Source organism: Drosophila persimilis, unplaced genomic scaffold (genome assembly GCF_003286085.1).
Source record: "Drosophila persimilis strain 14011-0111.01,24,50 unplaced genomic scaffold, DperRS2 tig00000002-arrow-pilon, whole genome shotgun sequence".
In the NCBI taxonomy this organism is placed as follows: domain Eukaryota; kingdom Metazoa; phylum Arthropoda; class Insecta; order Diptera; family Drosophilidae; genus Drosophila; species Drosophila persimilis.
This window is the reverse complement of record NW_020825289.1, coordinates 22222966-22246442: the sequence shown is the minus strand read 5'-3', so window position 1 is coordinate 22246442 and position 23477 is coordinate 22222966. Positions and strand designations below refer to the sequence as shown.

Sequence of the window (23477 nt, the reverse complement as noted above, 5' to 3'; positions counted from 1 at the left end):
ACTTTATTTTTCGATTTTTCAATTTTTCAATTTTTTTCAAAAGTTTTCCACTTGTTTTGTTTTGTCAATTGGCGGAAGTTCAACACTATATACATTTCGGGTTGTGCAGCAGAACAGTGTTGGGCAACCCTTGCCCTTGCGCTTGGTCTGGTTCTGGTTCAGTGTTTTTCAACCGTTGCAAGGATGACATCGAGAATGTAGTAGTCCGTGAGTTAGACTTCGATTTGGTTTCGCTTGGTGCCTTTTCGTTCGATTCATTCGATTCATTATATACTTTTGGCAGTCACACATTTTCCTGAAAACCAAAAAGCAAGCAAGCAAGCAAGCGTGAGAAAAGGAAGAGAGATGTCGCGACTTTTGATGGCCGCCACGGCCGCCCGACTCCAAAGCGGAAGTAAGTGAATCCCGCACACCGTTTGAATCTATCGCCCAATCCAATCCCATAACCCCCAACCCTATCCAGTGTCCGGCAGCGGAAAACTGTTGTTCAACGCAACCCGTTATCTGTCCGCTGGTAAGAAGGCGCCACCCCCGCCGCCGAAGGCCCCCCCACCAAAGGCAAGCAAGCCGAGCACGGCCCCCAAGTGTAAGCCGGTGCCTCCCCCGAAGCCGAAGCCGGGCTTCTTCCCCAGCGGCGGGATGCACGCCGTCTTCAGCGATCTACCGAAGCCCGAGGGCGACTTTATGAAGGAATGGTCGGCGAAGAACTCCAAGTACTCCATGTTCATGCTCAGCGGACTGTTGGCATTGATCGGCTCTATATACCTGTCGTATATGACGCTGGAATTGTACGCCGGCGTGCCCGAATATCCCTACACCGAGGAGGAGAAGGAGGAGTTTGAAATCGAGGAGGAGCGCCTCCAGGAGGAGAAGGAGGCCCGCGAGCAGCGCCACCAGGATGCAGTAGAGGCCAGGGAGGTCGCCATGCGCGCTCGCTTGGCCAAAGAGGCCATGGTCCGCGAGTCGGAGCTGATGAACAAGGACATGGAAGGGGGCCTCGACGACAAGGAGGCGGCGGAGCTGCAGAAGCTGGCCGTCGAACGCGAAGCCTATGCCGAGTGGGAGAAGGAGGAGGCAAAGCGTCGCGAGGAGAAGTTGAAGGAGCGCGAACAGATCGCGAAGGAAAAGGCCAAGGTCAAGGCCGAGCGCGACAAGGAGCGCGACAAGAAGCGCAAGGAGCGGGAGAAGCTGCTGGAAAAGGAGGAGGCGGAGCGTGAGAAGGCGCGCGAAAAGGCCCGCAAGGAGCGCGAGAAGTCGCGCAAGGAGGAGGAGAAAGTGAAGGCGCAGGAAAAGGCCGAAAAAGAGAAGGCCAAGAAGGCCCTAACGGCATAATCTGTCTGTCACATCCACCTAAGACCCACACACACACTTGCCACAAACCGCACTTATATTTTGTTAGTTTTTCCCCGAACCACAGGAAAATCAGCTGTGAAAATGTCTTTGGCATCCACAAAACCCCACATACACTGAAATACACTTGCTGTTGTTGTTGGAACTGCAAACACACCCCACACCCAGGTATTCGATATGCGATACAAGAACTACCAATATTACACACACTTTTCAAATGAATTTGAGCAAATGTTTAATAAAAACCAAGAGATTGCTGTGGCTGTTGGTCAAATATTAACCTGAATGAAGAATGCGTTAAAGAGCCAGCCAAATAATAAGATCTACATATACCATCTTCTAGCAAACATCGCGGTGCATGTCTTTCGTTTCTCTCTGCTGTCGGGAAAATCTAATTATGAGTACCACGCGGATACAGATATCTGCCACATTATAAATGAATCATCTAGTCACAACAAATGTGTGTGCTCTTATATTTTCTGACCCAAATGAGGTGCAACAGCAGCCGGTGCACCAATGCACCACCACAGTAGTGGTGCTCCATTCTGGGGCTCTGTTCGAGCGGGCATGCATTAGAGCGGGCCATAGAGGAAATGGCTCATTGCATATAATCAAATCAAAAGCAGCACACAGTGCGAACCGAATTGTATATCATAGATAACGAGCCGTGCCAACAGAAGAGAACCTGCCACCGCTCTCCCCCTCCCCCGGCTCCCCAATCACAGTACGAATTCAATTGAAGCCTCAATTACGCATCAATCAGCCCCTCAATCCACTGTCCGCACAAACAATCCTTGACCACTGTCCGCGAAGGAGTTGCATGGACAAGGGGCACTTGTTGTCTATTTTGCAATAAAGTAATGTTCTTTCTTTGCCTCGATTTGGGGGGAGATTTCTATTTAATGAAAACTAGCTACAGCTACTGCACTGCCACTTGGCGATGGATAGTTTTTCCAGATTGCAGATTGGCCCAGCCCTAGCCCCAGTCCCAGTATCTGTATCTGTCTATGTATCTGTATCTGTGTATCTGTTTCTGTTTCTGTTACTGTTGCGCTAAGTGTGCTTGGCTTGTGCGCACATAATGAATCACAATCGTCGTCAGTTAAGCTCGGCTTATCATTAATCAAATTAGCTGCAGCCAAAGAGCTGAACTGCAAGAAAGCAACAAAACACTTGCCTGGCTGCCACTGCCACTGCCACTGCCACCGGCTGCCGACTGCCGACTGCCGGCTGACTGCAGCAAAGCGGCACAGTGGGTCGAATCAGATCAGATCGGATCGGATGGGGCTAGGATGTTGCGGATAATTAACGATTCCATTCCATTGATGATGAGTGTTTGCCATAAATAAGCAATTTGTGGACAAATGGAGCAGAGCATTCAATTAGCGAATATTTGTTGGAAATAAATACTCTAAATGACGATGGGATCCCCATAAGTTCCTTTTGCATTCATAGTTTGCATGTTCTAATGATCGCTGGTATGCTTGCAGATTCTTTAGCTCTCCATTCGAATATTTCCCCCACTGTGCCATGCCCACACATACTTGCTCGTAGAAGAAGAAAGCCCGCTGAAGCTAGCTAATTTATCACTGGCATTCTTCATGCCACAGATACATATATATGTATATCCATTTCCCTATACATTCCCTGCCCCATGCTCCCCATTCCCGTGACAGTGCGAGTGACATTATTACTGTCACACTGTGTCGCCCGATATGTTGCTCCTCTGCCTTTTATAATGCATTTATGCTGCAATTTGTTTGAATTAGCGGCTCGTGGAGGCTCTCCGGCCATAGATCGTGGAACGGAGTGGGGCATGGTGCATGGTGCATGGAGCATGCTGCGATAGAGATGGAGGTGCAGCGAATGAGGTGGAGTGTCACCGGTTTAGTGGCTTATTTGGGGCGTGTATCTATGCATCTGTATGCCTGCTGCTGCTGCGGTCTAAGCACCGTGCCATGTTTTGTGTCTTATGCAAGCAGCAGCAGCAGCAGCAGCAGCAGCAGCCGGAGCCCCAGAGAGTAGGAGAAAGAGATCGCTCTAAAGTAAAAGTACCTGCATTCACCCCGGAGTTGCACACCGCCAACAACATGAATGCTTCCGGGCGTGGTGGGGCGTGTACGCACTTGAATGGGAATGGGGAAATCTTAAGATTAAAGATTGAAAAACCCTATAAAATAGAAAGATCCTCAGCTGTATCTACCGCCCGCACCCTGCCGTACATTCGTTTCTCTGTGTTTTAGCTAAGCAAATATGATATTGTTACAACGATTTACAATGATGCTTTACAACGTGGCTTGATCTCGCGTCTTATCTGCCGCTACATGTAAATATTTGCATCAGTGGCGGGCACAGTCATAGCCACAGCAACAACTAGCGTTTGCTTCTGATAAGATTCGCTGGGGGTCGAGTAGAAGCAGCCACTACAATTGGCTGGGACTCCGTTCTAGATTCCACATTTAGTGAGAGAGAGAGAGAGAGAGAGATGGGAAATACACAGGGAAAATATAGCGAATTCTGCAATCTATAGATGCTCTCTGGAACTGTCATCATCCGCGTCGCTGGACCTTTGGAATGCACACGCCACACGCTTGTCATTGTGGATTCCCCGAATGGCAGTGGTGATTCTCCTACAAGTAATTCCTCGGTTCATTGACTCCGGGGTTTATAGAATATGAAACTTATGAAACTTTCCCTCTGCTGCGCGTTGTTTGATGAACTCTCACTTGGCGAGCGATTAAGGGAGCGCTCAGGGCTCATCCATGGCTGCTGTTTAATAGACCAACAAAAGAAATGTACGCTAATTAAACAAATTGGCCAGCAGACTATTTGGCCAGTTACCTTTGGGGGTCCGGTCCGGTCCGTCGTTTGTCTTCTTCCTCTGTCTATCTCAGTCTCTGTCTCTGCCTTGTAAGCAAATCGAATGGAATCGAATGCAGACAGAGAAAGAGAGGCAAAGCGTTGAGAGCGTGCCAAGCGGCGTTTTGTATCTGGATTGAGGTCTTGCCACAGTTAGCCAAGCAAAGAGCAGTTATAACCATTTCAGAATAACAGTGGGTCAATTCTCCACACTCCGCACTGCTTCGGCTCTGCGGCTCTACGGCTCTGCCCCAATAAATTTGCGAGACTAGTTCTAGGCCTTCCAGCTCCACCTATTCTTCGATTCGATTCGATTCGATTTTGTCTGTGCAACTCACGTACCCCACACCATCCTCTATGTACTGATGGATTCTCGTATATCGCACGTCTATGTACGTGTATGCGTAATCATTGTAATAAGCCATTTCTATAGTTTGGGATACTTTCTTTGGAGAAGCAGCACAGTTTTTAATTAATTTTTCCATTGACGAACTACGGGCCTTCCTCTGCCGTCAACAAAAGAGAGAGAGAGAAAGAGATATTAATTCTCATTTCGTTTGGGGATCAGTTTTGGGTCCGGACCCGGGGCACGCCTCTTGTTTGTGGCCCAATGGCCCGTTGGAGGTGGCCTCGGCTGCCTCTGGTGTCGGCTGCATTCTGCATTCCAGACTGTGTGGTCATCATCGAATTTCGTACTGAAACGCGACACAGTACAGTGTTGCCAGAGCTATGGGAATCTGCCTGGATATATCTGTGGGGGACAATCGGCGGGATACTTTCGGGGTGGAAGTATTCCGATTCTTTTCCCTTTCTTATCCACTCAATTCGTTTCCACTTTGTTCCACTGTGCGTGGCCTTAGCCATAGCCTTTGTTATAAGTTAAATTTATTTTCATGCATAGTAGGCAGTGCCCCACTGTATCTGTATCTGGCGTATGGGTGCCTCGAGTACCTCCCATACATTGTATCATACAGATATCGTTACACTAAATTGTTATGTCGGGCCTCTCCTCCCCTCCTTCGGCCCGTATCCGTGTCGGGAGCGGAGTGGAGAGGGTTTGCAGAGCAGGGCGTAAGCGATTTGTCTTTTGGTTAAACGTCAAAGTACCGCTAAGGCCACCGCCTTCGATCCTTCCTTTACGAGCATTTCTTCCTGGCTGCCAGAGCATCCGCTCTCTTGGCTCTTGGCTTTTGCGGAATCTCGTAACGTAATAAAGTAATTAAAGCCACGACACTGTCCAATATTTCATCTCTTTTCTTGTGGTCGGAGATTAATTGTTCCTGGAGCGGGGGCTTGCAGCCGCATGGGCATGGCATGCGGCGATCACTTACGATCACTTTCAGCCCTGATTTGCATTTAATTGGAGCTCTCTGTGGAGTGGCATGGAGTGCAAAAGCAAAAGCCTTCCCAAGTATATAATCAGAATTGCATTCATATCAATTTTCACTCAATTTTGTTTCGTTTGCTGCAGATAAATGCAGCAAAGAGAAAGAGAGAAGAGACGCGACAGCGAAAGCTTTTAAATGTGCACTTTTGTTACTGTTTCTCATTTGTCCGATTGTGCTTCTTCATCTCTTTATCTCTCTCGCTCTTGATACCCTCTCTTTCGATGGGGCTTTAAAGTTTGCAGGCAAGTTGGCAAAGCTTCAAATAAAAAGCTTTTCCAGAGAGTCCCTTAATCCAGTCAACCCTCTTGTAGCTTAATCTACAGCTATCCGAAGGCGGCTGGGCTGCCTGTACGCTCGCGTCCTCTTGCCCAAAAACGAGAGAGCAGATGACGAAAGCGAGAGCGGTAGTCAGGGAGAGCCAGCCGCATTATTCCAAATCAACCGAGAATTATTGTAAGCCTTCGTTATACCCAATACCAATGAACATTCCACATGTATTTCCCATAGGATTCATGAATCTTCAAGGGTATTTCATAGTCGTTCTGCTTCTTTTAAACTCTCTTGCTGTTTTATTTGGTTTTTGTTTGTTAACTGTAAAACTTTTTACTTTCGCACGTGTTTTAATTGCCGCCTGCTGCTTCTGCCGCCACTCATGCTCATGCGATGATTATGATCATCGCCCGCTGGCGCTCCCGCTCCCCCTTCCCCTCCCCCTCCAACTGCAATCTCCAGCTTCAGCTGATCGTTTGGCAATAGAAAGAGAGAGAGAGAGATGATGGAAGCATTTGCCGGCAACCACGTTAATGTGTTGGCCATAAAAAGCGTGTGAACCGCCGAGCGAACAGAGCAATTGCAAACGTGTCGAACGAGACAATGAGCAACTACAACGGGCGACACTTTTCCTTGCGCTTTGCTTTTCCTCATTGCTGTGCGACGGGACAGGGCGTTTTACTGGCGTTTGCTTACCGTTTCATTAGCGCTGGGCCCCGCCGGACAGAGGTGAAGGCGTTTTTTGTCTGCTCTTTCCAAGCGTTTCCGTTGAAAGTACTCCACTGTATTGGGTGTTGGGTGTTGGATGGGGAGTGCACCAAATGAGGCGGCGACACCTTTCTTTGGCCTTCAGTTCAGGTTCAGGTCTGTGTCCACAGTGCAGGCTGTGGGCGGGGCGGTTGGAAATCATTTGGATTGTAGATTTAACGAACCTTAACGAGAAGCCTGTTCTTAAAAAGTTCCAAGTTCTATTCAGCTTTTTCGCAGCTTTTCGGGCCCAATGTCTTTTCTTTTGCATATTCTTTTGCATCGGCGACCAATTTAGAGCCAACAAATATTTGATATATATTTTCCGACCGAACCAACCCACTTATATGTACACCCATTAACCGCTCTCCAATGCCCTGACACACGACTGAGACACAAGCCCCAATCCGATTTTAATTTCTTGGTCCATTTATCGTCGCTCCCCTCCCCTCACTTTTTCTACATCTCCATCTCCCCCTCCTCTAGACACACTCTCCCACTTGCATTTTCCGTTCGGCATTTCTGGGCATGACATCCATTCCATCCACCACAAGCGGCTGCTGATCCGCTGATCCGCAAATTAATCTCACATTTAATTGCAGTGCTCTACCGCGCCGCCTCTCCGCAATGCTCCCCTGCTTCTCCCCCGGCAGGCAATTGCAGCTGTCAGCGGTTTTGTTGTTGTAGTTTTTTCTGTATTTTCTGCACAAAAAAATAAGAAGAAATCGTTCAAAAAATGTTAATTTCAATGCGCGCGTAAAAGTCTTGTCGTTTCGCCTGAGTTTCGTTTCGTTGGAGTGTACGGTGAGTGGTGCGGGAGGATGGCGGGGTTTCGGGATAGTGGACAGTGGAACAGTGGACAGCTACTGTTATTTTATTCGTCATGAAAATTGGGTCAATTCTCTGGCAAAGAGAGAGAGACAGAGGATAGAGTTCAGAGGGGAGGAGAGGAGAGGAGACAACATGGCCAAGAATGATGACTAAGAAATGTGTTAATGATTCCCGTAGCGAGTGGCGTAATTAGCCACAAGTCCAAGTATTTTGTCGTTAAAACGTTCGCTGCCTGGCATGCCACACAAAACGTTGCAAATGGGGACAGGAAATTGCGTGAATTCTTTGGCTGCAATGGCTCTGAAATAGTTTAAATGCGTAACTTATTTAATTCCTTGCATAATTTTCGATGGCATTGAGGAGAGGCAATTATTCCAGTCTTATCTCCACCATTGGGGCACAGATTTTCAAGTTTCTCCCATAGACTATGCAAAGCCCAAAGCCAAAAGCAGAATCAGCAGAAAGTCATTCAGAAATCATCAAGAGATCCACAAATGAATGTCGAAATAGTAACAAATTGATGACTGCTGCTGCTGCCGCAAGAAATATGACAGTTTACAAACGGTAAAAGATATATACATGTGCATGCCCCACAGCAACACAGCAACACAGCTACAGCTAAGGCCAGCCATCAGCATTAGCTTGGCTTAGATGACGTTGACAATTTCCCAAAGGCGTCAACCTGTCAAAGTCGGTAAGGTAAGGAAATTTGTCTGAATTTGTGACTGTTGCTGTTGCACTCGTACGAGTAATGTTAACGGTTAATTAGTTGATGCCGCAAAGAGGTCAAAAAACTGCTCTTAAGACCCTTTGGGGGCTGCTTCGTCATGTGGATTCTGGAGAGTGTTTGTGTTCTATTTGCTCTTCGCTCTAATGTTTGCCCACGTGTCTCTCTCGGCCACATGATAAATGATTGAATCAACATTGGTTATGGTTATGGCCATAACCAAGGGCCCTATGCAGCGGGCCGTATGCAGGCCAGAACATCATTAAAGTTGGAGCCCCGGGCCCAGCCTGTCGTCTGAAATTTAATTGATATTTCCATGTGAAATTGAAAATGAGTTGCATTTTGAAGAGAGAGAGAGAGGGAGAGAGAGAAATGTGGAGAGAACAGCAGTAAATGTCGGTAAGATTTATGATCTTACCAATCAATATATGAAGATACAATCATTTTGTACAAGTGGGAACTATTTTGATGGGCATTTACTTGAACACCTTAGCAGCTTCCGCTGCACTCAAGAGTCGTCGATTCAACCCCTCCATCCTCTCACCCCCAAAGATTCAGTACCTCAAAAGTCCCTCAACGTCTCTTCTGTTCTTCTGTTTTTGTGTTCTTCTGTTGGATTTCCAAACGGAAATACACTCGCGTTGCTTCGCATAATCAAAGAGAAGACAAGACCTCTTCCGTGGAGACATCGTACCATCGCGAGCCCATTCCCATCCCCAAGACCCTTTAGAATTTAATGCTTGAGTCATCATCGAGACATCGACAGCATTTGCCACCGGCTCTGGCTTTGGCTTTGGCTCTGGCTCTGGCTTTGGCTTTGGCGGCTTTGGATTTGTGTGTGTTTCGTTGTGTTTGGTTTCGGTTTCCGTTCGAGAGGCAGAACCGAACGAACCACTCTGCACCAGCCACTAGTGCATGAAAAGTAGTTAAAACTATTTACAAATCCATCCCCGATCCCATCCCCTACCCGTACCCTTCGATGTGATGTGTCGCTATTTCTCTGTTGCAAGTGCAGAAGCAGCAACAACAAGCAACAGCAACATTTCCGCTGTCTTTTGGCCAAAAAAGGCATTGAACAATTATTATTTGTTTGCCTTTGAATGTATCCACGAGTGTGTGCACAAATGTGTATCTATGTGAGTGTATTTCTGTGTGTGGTTGTGAGTGAAAAGCAAAAGCGTGGACAGTACTCGTCGTAGGAGAGTCTAACGACACCAGCAGCATGGCCATAAACAACAAGAAAGTATGGCTATATTCGGAGTCCATACGAGACACATATGCTATAGCCTATAGCCTATAGCATGTAGGTAATCCGATCGAAGTGGTGTACACTCTAGAATCTAGATACGCTCTCTGAGAGGGGATGCACCATAAGAACAGCAACAAGTGAAACACCAAATAAGGGGGGAGGGGTGGTTAATGCTCCCTATTGTTGCTGTTTCGTTTCTTCTTCGTTTTATTTGCTCACGTGAAAGGCAAAGACCGGTCAACCTATAACCACAACAACAGCAAAAACCAGAAAGAGAAACAACAACAGCAACTGCTGAAAATTGTCAACACTTACCACTTGCCACACAACTCCGACTACAACTACAACTACAACTACAACTCGAAGAAGGGAGACGGGGGAGAGCCTGGTGATGGTGATGGTGTTGGGGTTGGGGTAGAGAGACGACATCCAGCTGCGTAGACAGAGCTCAGACATTGCCCAAGAGTCCAAGTCCAAGTCGAAGCCAGCCAGCCATCCAGCCAGCCAGCGTTTTCCACGTTTTCCAAAATCATCAATATCCAACGGATTCAGTCGAACTTTGAGTACGCTTTCTGCAGCATGGAAAACGATAAGAAAAACACCGCAATTTTCCACAAAGCACATTCGATAAAAGGATGAGCATGAATTTAATATCGTAGATTCCTATATTCATATGAAGAAATGAGTATTTCTCTCTCTCTCTGTCTCTCTCTCTCTCTCTCTATCTTTCTATGGGGAAGCTCTCTATCTCTCTATCTTTCTATGGGAAAGCGTGTTACCAATTGCTTCTCATAGCTCTGGTACTCCATTTTCCCCGTACTTGATTATCTATCGAAATCTTTTCCGCTGGTTTGGCAGTTTGGCTGCTTCTTTCTTTATTTTTTCCTCTTTTTTTGGCATGCGCCGCGTGAAAAACGAAATGAAAAGTTGTTGCTGTTGTGTCGCCGTTGCCGTTGCTGCTCTTGCTTCTGTTGCTGTTGCTGCTGCTGCTGTCGATGCTGCGGTGGCCGGCCAGTGCTGGTCAGTGGCTGCCACCTCCCTCCGAAGGCTGCAGACCCAGCAAAGCACATGCCACACGCCACACACTCCTCTCCGTCCTGCCTCCTGCCACACTGCAGCAAACACAGCATTTGAAAATGGAAAGTCGTCGTCGTCTGGCTGTCGTTTGCAGTTTTGTTTCGGGGGTTCGTGGCTGGAGCTGGGGCAAGGGGTTTCGCTGCTTGTTTCTATCTTTTATTTTTTTTTTGTTTTTTTTTTGGCTGGGCTGCAACCGGTTGCAACAACCACATCTCTCGCATTAGCACATGCAACAAATTTTCGCTAAATTTTTATTGGGTTTTGATTTATTATTTGTGTGTGTCTCTGTGTGTGGATTCCTGCGGTCTATCCGCTAATTGCTGCCTGCCTGCCTGCAAAATGCTGTAACTGCGCGAAGGAATTGGAATTCTCAGCGAGAAACGTGAAATCTCCCAGAGATCTCTCGGTCGGGTCTCTCCATGCCCATGCAGCGGAGGAAAGCGAAAGTTAGACGCTTTATATTTGAAATTGAAATTTCTTGTTTCTTGGCGCATGGCTTATGGTCCGAGCGAAACTGGGAGGAGAGTGTCGCGGGGTGCAGGGGATGGGCCAAGTGCACGTTTCGCTTGGGCCATAAACTGTGTGTGTGTTTGTGTGTGTGTGTGTGTTGCCATTATGACCTAACGCCAGAAGAAGAGATAGAGATAGAGATACTGACACAGACCCAGGCCGTGTCCGAGACCAAGTCTGGCTCCAACCTCAGCCCCAGCCCCAGCCCTCGCCGCGATGTTTCTCTGAGGTTTGCACTCCACTCCACTCCACTCCGGCGCAGGTTATATAAGGTTTGCGGTTCGGTTCAGCAGCGAAAACCTTACTCGAGCGTCATTAAAATTGCAAATTTCCCTCAGTCTTTCGATCGCCATCTATCTCCCTCTTTGTGTGGATGGATAATGGATAATAGCAATAGAAACAGGCACTAATAAGCAGGTGCAGAATGAACCCAGAAATAACCTGTCCATAGATCGCATTGTTCCACTGAGATAAGCCCTTGTTCCCTTGAGATAGAATGGGTTATAGGTAGCGTATATTCACCTGATTCCATATTGATGGAAGTGGATGGTTCTTTTAGCACAGAGCTCGATCGTTTGTTCATTAATAAAACATTTGTTTAAATTAGCGTCTGTTTATTGTGGCCCTGGGCTGTATTTGAATAGAAATTAAACAATAAAACGCGATTGATTTATACGAATATTTCGTGCCTATACAAGTTTTCTAAACGAATTTATTTTGAAAGGAAACTACCGTTTCATTACCGATTCAAACTATGGAGAACCGAATCACCACTTTTATATTACTTTGATAGCGGAATCGCGGAATCAGATTGGGCGAAAATGATTATCATCTTTTGTGCAGATTGAACCAATTTCAAGACTTGACTGTATCGGGGGGAACCTTTCTACTGAAAGATACAACATCTTTTAATCGTTTTTCCATATAAGAATGATCTTTGAATATGAGGAAATACTCTTACTCAACATTCTTTCCGTTCGCGATCGTTTCAGTTGGCATTTTTCCAAATGTTCATTCCCGAAACACTTCAAATTATAGATCAAAGATGTTGGCAGCAGCCTCTTCATTCACTGCCGAATATGGAGCGTATCCACTAGATCTGCGGTGATTTCTTTCCCTAATCTGTAGGTCATGGAGAACAATCGAATCCACTTGTGGATCCATCGCCCACATCCCCAGATCCCCAGAGATAGACAGCACTTTCGATCGGAGCCACGATTTCATCCTCATTTCGATTCGATTTCAGTTTCAGCTGGCGAATATTTGGCCAATACGCGCGCACGCACACGCACACGCACACGCACAACAAGTTAGCGGGTTTATCACTTACCATTTGAATTGTACGAGTATTTATGAGTAGATACAGTGTATCTGTATCTCTGAAAGTATCTCCCCGTTAAGTGGTTATAACTTTCACTGCGTCCCGATAGAAAACATTAATTAAAGCATTAAATGCACATATAATTAACGCAGCAGCAGCAGCGGCTTCTTCTTTTGGCCATTTCTTTCTTTCTCTTGGCCATATATGGCCCCACCATCATCATCATCTCTCTGTCTCCCTCGCTATCTCTGTCTACCTGCCTCCAACAGTTGCACATTCATACTGTATGAGATTTGTAATGATTTTCCTTTTGTTGCGTTTCTGTGTTTGCGTTGCGTTTTCGCAATGTTTTCGCACGGGGAAATGGAAATGGACTGGCGCAATGAGGGGAGGAAAAACCAACGGCAAGTGGAGTTAACCTTGAGTTTTCCGGGGTAATAAATTCAACTGTTTCGCAGTATTCAGTGTTTCAGTTGTTGCGGTAACCATCATTTCCCCCCTGCCACTCATATGCGGAAGATATCGTAAGACCCAAGGGTCCGGCTTGCTCTGAAGGCGGAAGGAAGCAAAGCAAAGAAAGTTGAAGCATCTTTAAAGATCTTTAAGCCCATAATTTGAGCAAAGACAACCATCGCAGATAGATACAGATCCATTATGAGAGACCGAAGACCATATCGATGCTAATTTCATGCCGAATTTCATTTCATTATGTAAACGAAATGAAACCAACACAAATATCGGATTTGGAAGCGTATAAGCCAAATAAACTGAAGTTTTACAGTTAAATTAAGATGTAATGGAGAGTGGGGGATGAGTGGATGGGAGATGGGTGATGGGTCTCAGGGGAGGACAAGGCCCGGCATGTGTGTCAAATGCGTCCAAAATGTTAAAATTCATCCCAAAAAATCGAACGCCAACAGAAACCAAGAGATAAAAATAACAACAACAAAATGCAAAATAAAACGGCATTAAATTATAAAACAGTTTTGCCTGGCAAACCGGTCGCAAGTCGAATAATAATCACATAAGAACCGGATTGGATTTAAGAACCGTCCGAGCCGTCAGTCCGAGCTGGAACCCCCCTCGAATTCGGGCCCCAGACATCCACATCGACATCCATCCACCAAACAAGCTGCTTTGCTAAAGGTTTTATTCAGCACTGAAAATATCTGATTAAATTTTGTAATTGCCATGAACTGTACAAATATTTGAATTAATATTTTGTCATGTTACAATCTGAATTTTAATTGAATTATAGAACTGCCAGCTAAGATTCCAGAAATTAGTTATATTCTTATTCTTATTATTCTGATCAAAAAACTTATACAAATTCCAATTTAAAAAATGTCTTTAAATATTCCTAATAAAAGTTTAGTGGCATCGGAAATTAATTTAAATTTCAACTTGATGGATGGTTCAACAGCGAAATCAGACTGAAGATTGAGATCTGCGAGAGGTCTGTCCGAGAGGGACACGCAGATGTATCTGTATCTGCGAGAGGCAGACTTGACAAGCGTGGAGCATGCAGAATTGGAGCCATTCGGAGCCAAAACTTTGTAATATTTATAATAAACAACTCAACGCCGCTTTTGGGCTTTCGGCCAAAAAGGGAGATGAAGTGAAGCCCGAAAGCTGGCCCGAAAAAGATTGCCAAAGTTATTGCCTGTCAGGCGGCGTGACGGCTGCCCAATCTCGTATCTCGTTTCGTGTTTCCCCCCAACCGATCTCGCTGGCGATGATTATTGGAAGAAGTCTTCCGGAATCTGTCGAGGGGGAATTACTTTCAACGGGGACGACCGATAAGCAGCCATCGAGCGGGGGGATCGCTAATCACGAGCCGCGGCACCTCCGCTCCATTGATTTATTGGCAAAATTCGAGTTAACACTTTTTTGCCGTTCCTAAATTGAGTTATTTATTCCTCTGTTCCCTGTTCCCTGTTCGATGTTCCCTGTTCCCTGTTCCAAGTCCCCTGTTTGCTGCTCTCGGTCACGTAGTGTTGCAGCAGGTTGCAGCAGTGGCAGTGGCAAGTGCAACACTTGCAGCTTAGATTTATATTCGTAGATTTTGGCAGTCGTTTTAATGAAGTTCCCTGATTTATGTGCTCATGTGGCACGCTGGAACGATGGCGGATAGATTTCGCGATTCGCAAATCGATTTGGAAACCTAATTGGAGTTTTCTTTCTTTTCGATTCTTTGCAGATCGCTGACGATACCACCCCGAAACCAGCCCGAAATCACCAAAATAGCAGCCGAAAACCCATTAAGAGGTAAGTGTGAAACCAGCAACAACAATCTGATATATTTGTCAAGCAATTATGTTATGTGCGGCCATTTGGCCACTTTTGTTGGCTCTGCAAATCTTGAAAGCAAATATCTCTCGAAGATCGGCTAATGGGCACACGATCATCACGACACATCATTAGAGCCTGGCCAATCGATTTGCCTACTAATATTGCCTCTGATTTCCATGGCAGTCGGAAAGAAGTCAAAGAACAGCTGGCGGAATTCTAAAGATACTCCGCACTCGTACTCGCACGTGTTCCATTCATTTGACAAGTTTTCATGCTCCAGTTGTGGCTTTTACGATCTGGTGGGCTGCTTTCTGCTTAACTGCACAGCAACAAGTTTCGGTTTTTGTTAATCAAAAATATGATAAATAATGATAAAAGGCGGAGAAACCGAAACATTTACAAATGACACCCAAACACAAACACAAACGCAGGAAAACATTTTGAAAAAGTGAAAATCTGAGAAAATTAAAAGGTAGAAATGCCACAACGCAAGAAAATTGTGAAGTTTTCTTTTCATTTCGCCCATGAGCACAATTCATGCATGAAATGGGTGCCAAAGTGAAATTGAATTGTCTCTGGGGGGGTTTTTTTTGTAGGTGAGTGTAGTCTTGAGAACGGATTCGCTTAAGCGTATGGATTACATTTGAAAATGATTTACAGGAGAGTTAATAAATCATCGTCGAATTAACGTTTACCCCTTTTCCACCTTTTCACTTAGTCATTTATTTCTGCATCGCTTTTTTTGGCTGTCTGCAATATTTCTTAATTTTCACGGACTCATCCTCATCCCAGAGCCAGAAAAGTGATTCATGATGTTTGTGGGTCAAGTTTATGGGCAGCTCTTTGTTCGCTTTGCCCCAAATCCCATGAATCATTTGTACGAGAGTATCTGACACCCATTTGGGTCTTGTTCGGATCATTAGCCATTATTTAATTAGATATATATCTGCCTGTGGCCTGCTGCAGGCCACAATTCACAAGTCCATCGGTAACAGAGCATTTTGGCTCAATGGAAATAGAAATTGATATTTCCCCTCCTCATCTGTGTCAACGCAATTCCCAGCAAATAGCCAATTGTTTGTGCCGTTTGTGCTGTCTGTTGTCGTGGCCAGAATCGCAGACAAAAAACGATTTATCTGTTGAACAAACTATGAGACTTGAAAGCAGACAAAAGTCGGGCCAAACTTCACAAATAAATTTGTTACAGTTTTTACAGTGCCATTTATTTCCTTTGTTGTTGGGTTGGGATTCTGTTCGATTCGTTCTTGGATTTTTGTTTTGGTTTACAGAAGAAGTCAACCTTTGTATGGAGCCATGATTCTTGATAGAGGAACATCTTTTATAGAATTATGATGAAAAGAAATGCTCTTTCGTTGATTCGATTCATTCACGAACAATAGTTGGAGGAATCCGTAGGGCAGTAGGAAGGAGAATATACTTTCTAAATGCACAAATCATGGCAGTGCCTAAAGAAGAATAAACGTTTTGGGGTTCCTAAAACCCCTAAATGGGCTTTAATTACCAATTTATGTGCAACAGCAGCATCTCCACTTCACTGACGCTTCGTCATCGTCTCCATTCCGCTCCAGCCCCTTCAGCTCCCTCTGTAATCTTCTGTGATGTGAGGGGCTACTGTATGCGTTGTCACAGGCAGCAGGCAGCAGGCAGCTCCTTGGCTGTCTCTCTGCCGGCTTCTGCCTGGTTCTGGCTTTCTGGCCCAGTCATCCTTAATTATTATGATTATCGATGTTTTATGCTCTATAATTGCCCCTGGCTGGGCCTCAATGACTGGCTCTTTTCTTTTTTGGGGCGTCTCTTGGCCCAGCCCGCTGAAATTGCCCCTCTCCCTTGCCCGTGCTGCGGTGTGTGTGAGTGCCATCACATGCGTCGGGGGTCTTTAGTTAATTGATATAATTGCCGAAGGCTTTAGCTAAACTAAACTTTGATTTAGTTTTAGTTTCAGTTTCAGCTTCACGTTCGTTTCCCAAGTCTTTTGTTTTTGTTAGTTTTATATATTTTTTTTGGCATTGTGTGTGCCGCCTGTGATGCATGTTCGTGAATTATGGCAAGGCTTCGGGCCAGGCTAATGAAGCTCCAAGCAGAGCAAAGTGACAGACGAACAGCACAAGTCATAAGTGGCTCACAGTGGCACCGAATGGAGGACATCCCCGCACAAGCGATGGCCAAAAGGAAACCTTTTCAATTAATCTGCGCAGCCACTGTGAGCGGTGCCAGTAGGCAGGGAGGGGAGGGGGCAGGGACTGCCTCCACGTCCATCCGCTAGGTCCAGGGCGGGCGTGCATTAAAATTTATTATATAAGCCAACAGAGTCGCTGCCACTGACACTGCATCATCTGCCGTTGCTGCTGCCGTGTTGCAATCTTTTAAAAATCTCGCGTACTCATCAACAACATTTCAAAGTGTACGTACATCAAAGTGGACGAACAGCAGCGGCAGCAGCATCGACCCCAGCCTCAGCCCAGTGCCTGGCACAATCCCTGCTCCAGTACCTGCCACAGTCAGTCCCTTGCAACGTGCCCCCAGCCACCGCCTAACAGTTGTACATGGAAGGTGTATCGCATAAAATCACAAAAAACTATCTAAACAGGAAACCCAACAGCACAAGCAACAACAACAATGTCGTTGGCGGCGGCGTCGAGTAAATTAAAACAAAACGTTGTCGTCGTTGTCCGTCGTTCGTCCGCTGTCCGCTGTCCGCTGACGTTCCTTCCACCTAAACTCTGCTTCGGCTCCTCTGCTCCTCCACTGATCCTGCCCCTGAAGTCTGTCCCCCCATCTTCTGGTGGCTGTTTAGATTCTGTTCTTCGTTGGCCGTCTCCCTGCTACTCGTGCTGCTGCTGTCGTCTGAGTATGTCTGCTACTGTCTGCTGTTTTGTTGCCTTAACACTTTGCACAAATATTATTATGTATTATGCTCTTGCCCCACCCTACCGATGCTGCCGCTGCTGCTACAGTGGAAGCCAAAGCCGCAGAAGCTTTGATGGATTGCACGTCTGTCGTGAAGAAGTCAACTTCAACTTCGACTCCCAGCCACGAGACTACGGCTACACGACTCCGATGTTGAGTGAAATGGCAGCCTCTTTTTCGGTGTGTGTTTGTGTGTGTGTGTGTGTGTGTGTACGTGTGTGTGAGTGGCTTCAGGGACCTTTAGAGGGGCGTGACTGCCACATCGACAGCGAGGAGGGAGAGCAGCCAGCCACAATTTGAAGGTCAAATATGAAGTTTTTGGTTTTTGGGAAAGCCTAAAAAGTTTCGTTTGATTAGCATCGAGTTTTGGTGCTGCTCAGCGGAGATGTGGATGTGGGACGAGAGCTGAATGTCTGATGTCTGAGCGAGCGCACTTTATGCAAGAGATTTATCTGCCACATATGCAGCATACACACAAGCAGACTCACGCACAGAGGCCTAGCCTCAAATGCAATGCCAAAAGAGGCACAAATTTCGATGGCTATCCAGGGGCAGGGCTGGCCGCGTCTCATCCCCACACACACGAAAAACACCAAACATCAGAAAATAAAATATGAATTCGACATTGAAGTGCCAGGCAAGGGCATGACACGATACAAATACATAGATACAGATTGATGATAGAGAAAAGCCCTTGGTCTGGTCTGGTCTGGTCTGGTCTGGTCTGGCCCCTGGCTTGGGTCGATTGATTAGTCACGCCTCGCGAGAGTCGCTTTGCAGCAGCTGCAGCTGTGCTGGATGTTGCACATCCCCCCTCGCACCCCACACCCATCCCGGAGCACTGTGTTTAGCACTGCGATGGCAAAGAGCTAAGCAAACACAGATCCAGAATCAGAAACAAATAAGAATCGGAATCCGAATCCAAGGCGGCAATTAAGCGGCGGCCAAACGAGTCTAACAATGGAAACACCAAACCAAACAGCCAGCAGCCCAGCAGCCCAGCAGCCAAGCCCGAAGCCAAAGCCAAAGCAATAAAACACTAGAGCCAGCACCACATGTGGTGGCATGTGGTATGGGGCAGTATGCAAACTGCAAACCGCTGGAGAATCTGAGCCACAAAAGCAGCAGCAGGTGCACACAGAGATCCGACTGGCAGCAGCCTCAGCATCAGCATCAGCATCAGAAAAAGCAACAAGAGTTTACCATAATCACAATAATTTTCAACTCAACTGGACACAAGTGGCACAAACGGAAACAACAGAACCGAAGCCAAGCCGAAGCCAAACCTCAATAACTGCAGGAGAATGTATCTGGATGGAAGTGGAGGGGAGAGGAGAGCAGAGAGAGACAGGTGAAAGCGGGAGCAGGGGGCACTCAAATTGTTGATGAATGTGGATCTGTACAATGGAGAGGGAGAAGGAAAAATAAGATCAGGAAAAGGAGAATATGAGCGCAAAGACGGCATAGAGATTTGATGGATATCCATGAGATACTTTAAATAAAAGCCAATAGTTTGTAGTTCTTTGGCATAGTTTACTTTCTCTCAAGCGGTACTCCCCGCAAAATGGTGTCTTCTGCATCCTATGAGCCCTGAGATACATTCTTCTATAAGTTTCCCCCTTATCACAGCTGCACTTAGCTTTGCTTTCTGTTCCGTTCCTTTCCTTTCGTTTCCTTTTCTGCTTTCATTCTCGTTCTTGGTCTGTTCTTCCGATTCGTTCTTGCCCATTGTGCAAAGCCATTATAAAGCCACGTCAAGTGATTGACATGCCACATAACGGGGCAGGCAGCAGGCAGCAGGCAGCAGGCTGCAGGCAACTTCCCCAACTGACTCACATTATAAAGCCATAAAAATAACACCTTTGGCCAGAAGCAGAGGCAAGGGAACGAACATGTTGCATCCATCATTGACAGGGGGGATGCCGATGCCGATGCCGATGCCGATGCCAATGCCACACGCAGCGATCGACAAGATACAAAAAGACCCACAAAAAACCGAAGCAAACTAATTACATGCCAAGTAATTTTAATACCCACAGAAGAAGAAAGAGGCAGAAGAGAAGAAGCGGCCCAGTGCAATGAGCACTCGCACAGCGGCAACAGCACAGCGCAGCACAACACAGCATCAGCACAGCATCAGCACAGCATCAGCACCAGCATTGGTGGCAGCAACAACAAAAACACGTAATGTGGCAGGCAGTCAACAAAATGAGTAAAAGCCGAAGATATAGATACTCTTGCAGTGCGATGCGGCGATGGGTCTCTCTCTATAGTTTCGTCGTTTGGGCAGCCAAACATCTGGCAAATGTTCCGATACCCTCTTCAAGGGTACGAGGGTATATGCAACAAACAAACGACAGCTACAAAAAGTGGTGCAAGTAAACAGCATGAGGGCCAATGGACTCCCAGCAGTAGCCGTGTCTCATCATTGCAACCAAGTCAGTGTTTGCTGCTGCTGCTGCTGCTTCTTCTGATGTTGCAGGCACTCATGTGGCTGCCGCTGCTGCTGCTGCTGTAAATGGCCAACAACTCGGGCTTGACCCATGGGGAACATCTGCTCATGCTGCTGCTCCTTCTCCTCGGTGTGGAGTATGGTATGGAATGGATATGGATGGGTGTGGAACAGGAAGTTTGCTTCGCTCGCTTTGATATGTAAATTGTGCCAAATCAATGCGGCAGCCGAAAGCAGCACTCCCCCCAGCACTTGAATCCCAGTTCGAGCCTGCCGCCTGTTGCCTGCCGCCCAATGTGGTAATTAAAATTGCTGGCAGATAAAAACCAAAGCAACATTAGTATGCAACTCTCACTCGGAGACAGCAACAGTAGTGGTAGCAGTGCCAGCAACCGATGTCCATATAAGCGGCGACTGAAAAGAAAGGCCAACGTTCAGTGCTCAACAAAACAATTTACCAAGTTTGGCCTAAACGGCCAGTGACAGTCGAGATCCAGTGGCAACAGCAATAAGCAACGGCAGCAACAATTGCAACTGTTACGGCAGCAACATCCTCATAGCGTGCATAGCAACACGTGCGTTTGCCTTTTGCAACAGTGGCAGTGGCAACAAGAACTGCAGCAGCATGGAAAGGTGCTTGGTGCTTGCTTGGCCCAGGCACCAGACTAACTTTGAAGTTTTTCGCGCGAAATTTACTAACGGCAAAGGCAAAAGCAGCAGCAGGAGCAGCAGAAGGAGGAGCAGGAGCAGGACCAGCAGCAGCAGCAGCCACAAGAAGCAGCAGCATCAGCATCAACAACAACAAGCGGCAGCAGCAGCAGCAGCAGCAGCAGCAACTAAAACGCGCGTGCGCAACATTTGCCACAAATGGAGTTATCAACCAAATGGGTCTTCATCGATAAAAATTGATGAAGCTCTGGTCTTCTCTGTGCTGCACTGCACTGCACTGCACGGCCACTGCCACTGCGGAGGCAGCAATTTTCCAAGGAAATTGCTTTCGCCCCGAGTGGAGTGACGCATACGCATACGTGACAGTGGAAGTGCGAGTACGGGACATATTACGCGTGTGCGTGTACTTGGAGCAGATGCTGTTGCTGCCTTTGGTTGGGTGACTTCTTGGAGCTTGTTAGTGTGCTTTCAGGTGATTTGTGTTCCTGGCTAATGAGCAGCTATCGGGGGAAATCATCGATCGATCAGTTATCGCGGAATCAAGCTATAAGGAAACTCTGAGGAAAACCTCTGATAAAATGTCAGAGTTTGAACAGACTGAAAAGTGAAATGTGACAAATCCACTCTAGTCCCCAACTGTATCTGCTGTATCTTTTATTGTATCCGTATTTATTGTTTTAGTGTCGTGGAATTTGTCGCTTCATGTGTTTGCCTGACACACAAAGTCATCGAGGTGTCAAAAGTGAGTTGTGCGCTGCATTGGGACATTGGAGCATTGGAACAGCCATTGGGTTGTTGCCCAATCCGATGGACGGATGAGCGAGACATTGTCTTGGCCCGTAGCTTCGAAACGATGTGGCATTGTGGCACCCCGTACTAATGGATAGCATAAAGATCAGCATAAAGATGTTGACAGAGCAAAGCAAACCTCAAACCCCAATCCTAACCTCTCTCCCGGAGGATTGCTCTTGTTGTTTGCCTTTCACTTTTCATGCGGTCTGTGTTCTGCCCCCCGCCCGAGCCGTTTCAAACTTTTGAGAGGAGTTGCAGAGATGATCTAGAACCAGATGAACTAGAACTATGGTAATGGTCAGAGTTGCAGCTGCAACGCATCGTAGGAATTTCCCGTGTGCATACACGCCACTCGTACATTCTGTAGAATGTGTATGTGAAGAATAATTGAGGTTCATGCGGTTCATGAGCATTCCCCGGTAACAGTCCGATCGCATCCACCCCGCTTCAGTGGAGTCCAGTGCAGTCCAGTCCAATGACTGCTGCCTCCTGCTGCCGTCATACATTAGCTAATGACAAGCCATGAAAGCTGTGGCACGGGTTGAACAACCTCTAAGAGCAACAGCAACAACAGCGGCAGCAACAACGGCAACAACAGCAACAGCGGCAGCTTGGAATGAAATTGTCATTTCAGAGCGCGTTCAGAACAAGTTCAAGGCATAATTGCCACAAGTTGCAGCAGCAACAGCACCAGCACTAGCAACAACAAGAGCACAACAGCACTCGTGTGTAATTGTCGTTGCGGATCAGTGGCAACACCTGATTAAGTGAAGCATCACATCACATCACATCACATCACATCACATCACATCACATGACAATGATGTTGCCTGTTGCATCACATGTGGCGTCTGGTGTTGAGTTACCAATCTGCCGGCACCAACAGCAACAACAAGGATATGGCATCCTTTTTTTGTGGATCGCCTGGCTGTCCACAGGTCTGTCAACGGGCGCAACACATGTGGAAGCAACATCAACAGCAGTGAAAGTATAGGCTTACAGCCCCCGCCAACTGTTGTTGCTCTCTTGGCCATCGTTAAACAGTTATTTTTGGGCCGAGGAATGGACTGGAGTGGGAATCACTTCAAGTTTTGTTGTGGGTGTGTGTGCCGCGCACCGAATTCATAAGTGGAAATCTGCTGTTGCCTCTGCTGCCACTGCCACTGCTGCTGCCGTCGTCTCTGCACCAATTGCAAAATTGTTATCTGCAATTAAAAAAATTACATGTACGTGAAACAACAGTGGCAGCAGCAGCACCAGCAGCCGTAACGACAAAGTGGCGTCCAGGTCATCAGCAGCAGCGTTGCAACATCGTTGCTGATAGCATTGATTAGAACTTTTGTCCGCCAGCCCCTTCTTCGCTTCACTTTTCGTTTTTATTCAGCGCTTGACAGTGTCAGTGTGCATTTCTGTGTGTGTGCGTGTATGTGATCGGGCAATTTTCCACAAAAACGAGACAAAATATTTAATCACCTCATGGACAGTGGAATGCACAAGCGAAATGAAGCAGAACCAGACGTTGAAACGACGTATATCCCAAGCAGCAGAACTTTTCTAAATATACTCAAAATATATCTGCATATGCAGAGATATTCTCTGTGATTGTGAATATGAATATCTCTAATCATCTAATCTGTAATCATCCGACAGCAAACCGATTAATTATCCGATATATGTACATGTACATAATATGATGAAAAAACACCGAACATTTGAACATCTGAGGGAAGCTCATCTTCCAAAAAGATACAGTTTTATCAGCATTGATAAACCATTATATGTATATATCGATAGCTTGCTGGCATTTTATCAGCAACATTCTGCACAAATTCTCACCACATGCATCCCATCGTACGGGTACGGGTAACGGGTACGGGGGCAAGTGTGAGGCAAGAAACGTGCATCTGCAAATGCAGAGGCTTCTGCTGTTGGTTGTTGCGGCTGTTGCGGCTGTTGCTGCCGCAGCTATTTTGATAAAGCGCGTAATCGTAAAAACGCTAATGATACGATTTTTG

The 23477-nt window shown here is 46.5% G+C and overlaps 2 protein-coding genes across 3 annotated transcripts in view; both read left to right on the top strand.

Annotated features, from left to right (window-relative positions):
* The window catches only part of LOC6601638, a 39969-nt gene that overhangs the window by 1955 nt on the left and 14537 nt on the right, over positions 1–23477 (top strand). For both annotated transcript variants that reach the window (XM_026985806.1, XM_026985805.1), the window contains exon 2: positions 14530–14597. The gene's annotated coding sequence lies outside the window, so the exon portion shown is untranslated. The remainder of the gene's footprint in view (positions 1–14529; positions 14598–23477) is intronic.
* On the top strand, positions 56–1636 carry LOC6601607 (vicilin-like seed storage protein At2g18540). The gene is made up of 3 exons (XM_026985810.1): positions 56–207; positions 284–394; positions 464–1636. The coding sequence occupies exons 2-3, from the start codon at positions 346–348 to the stop codon at positions 1330–1332; spliced, it is 918 nt and encodes a 305-aa protein (XP_026841611.1). The 5' UTR covers positions 56–207; positions 284–345; the 3' UTR covers positions 1333–1636.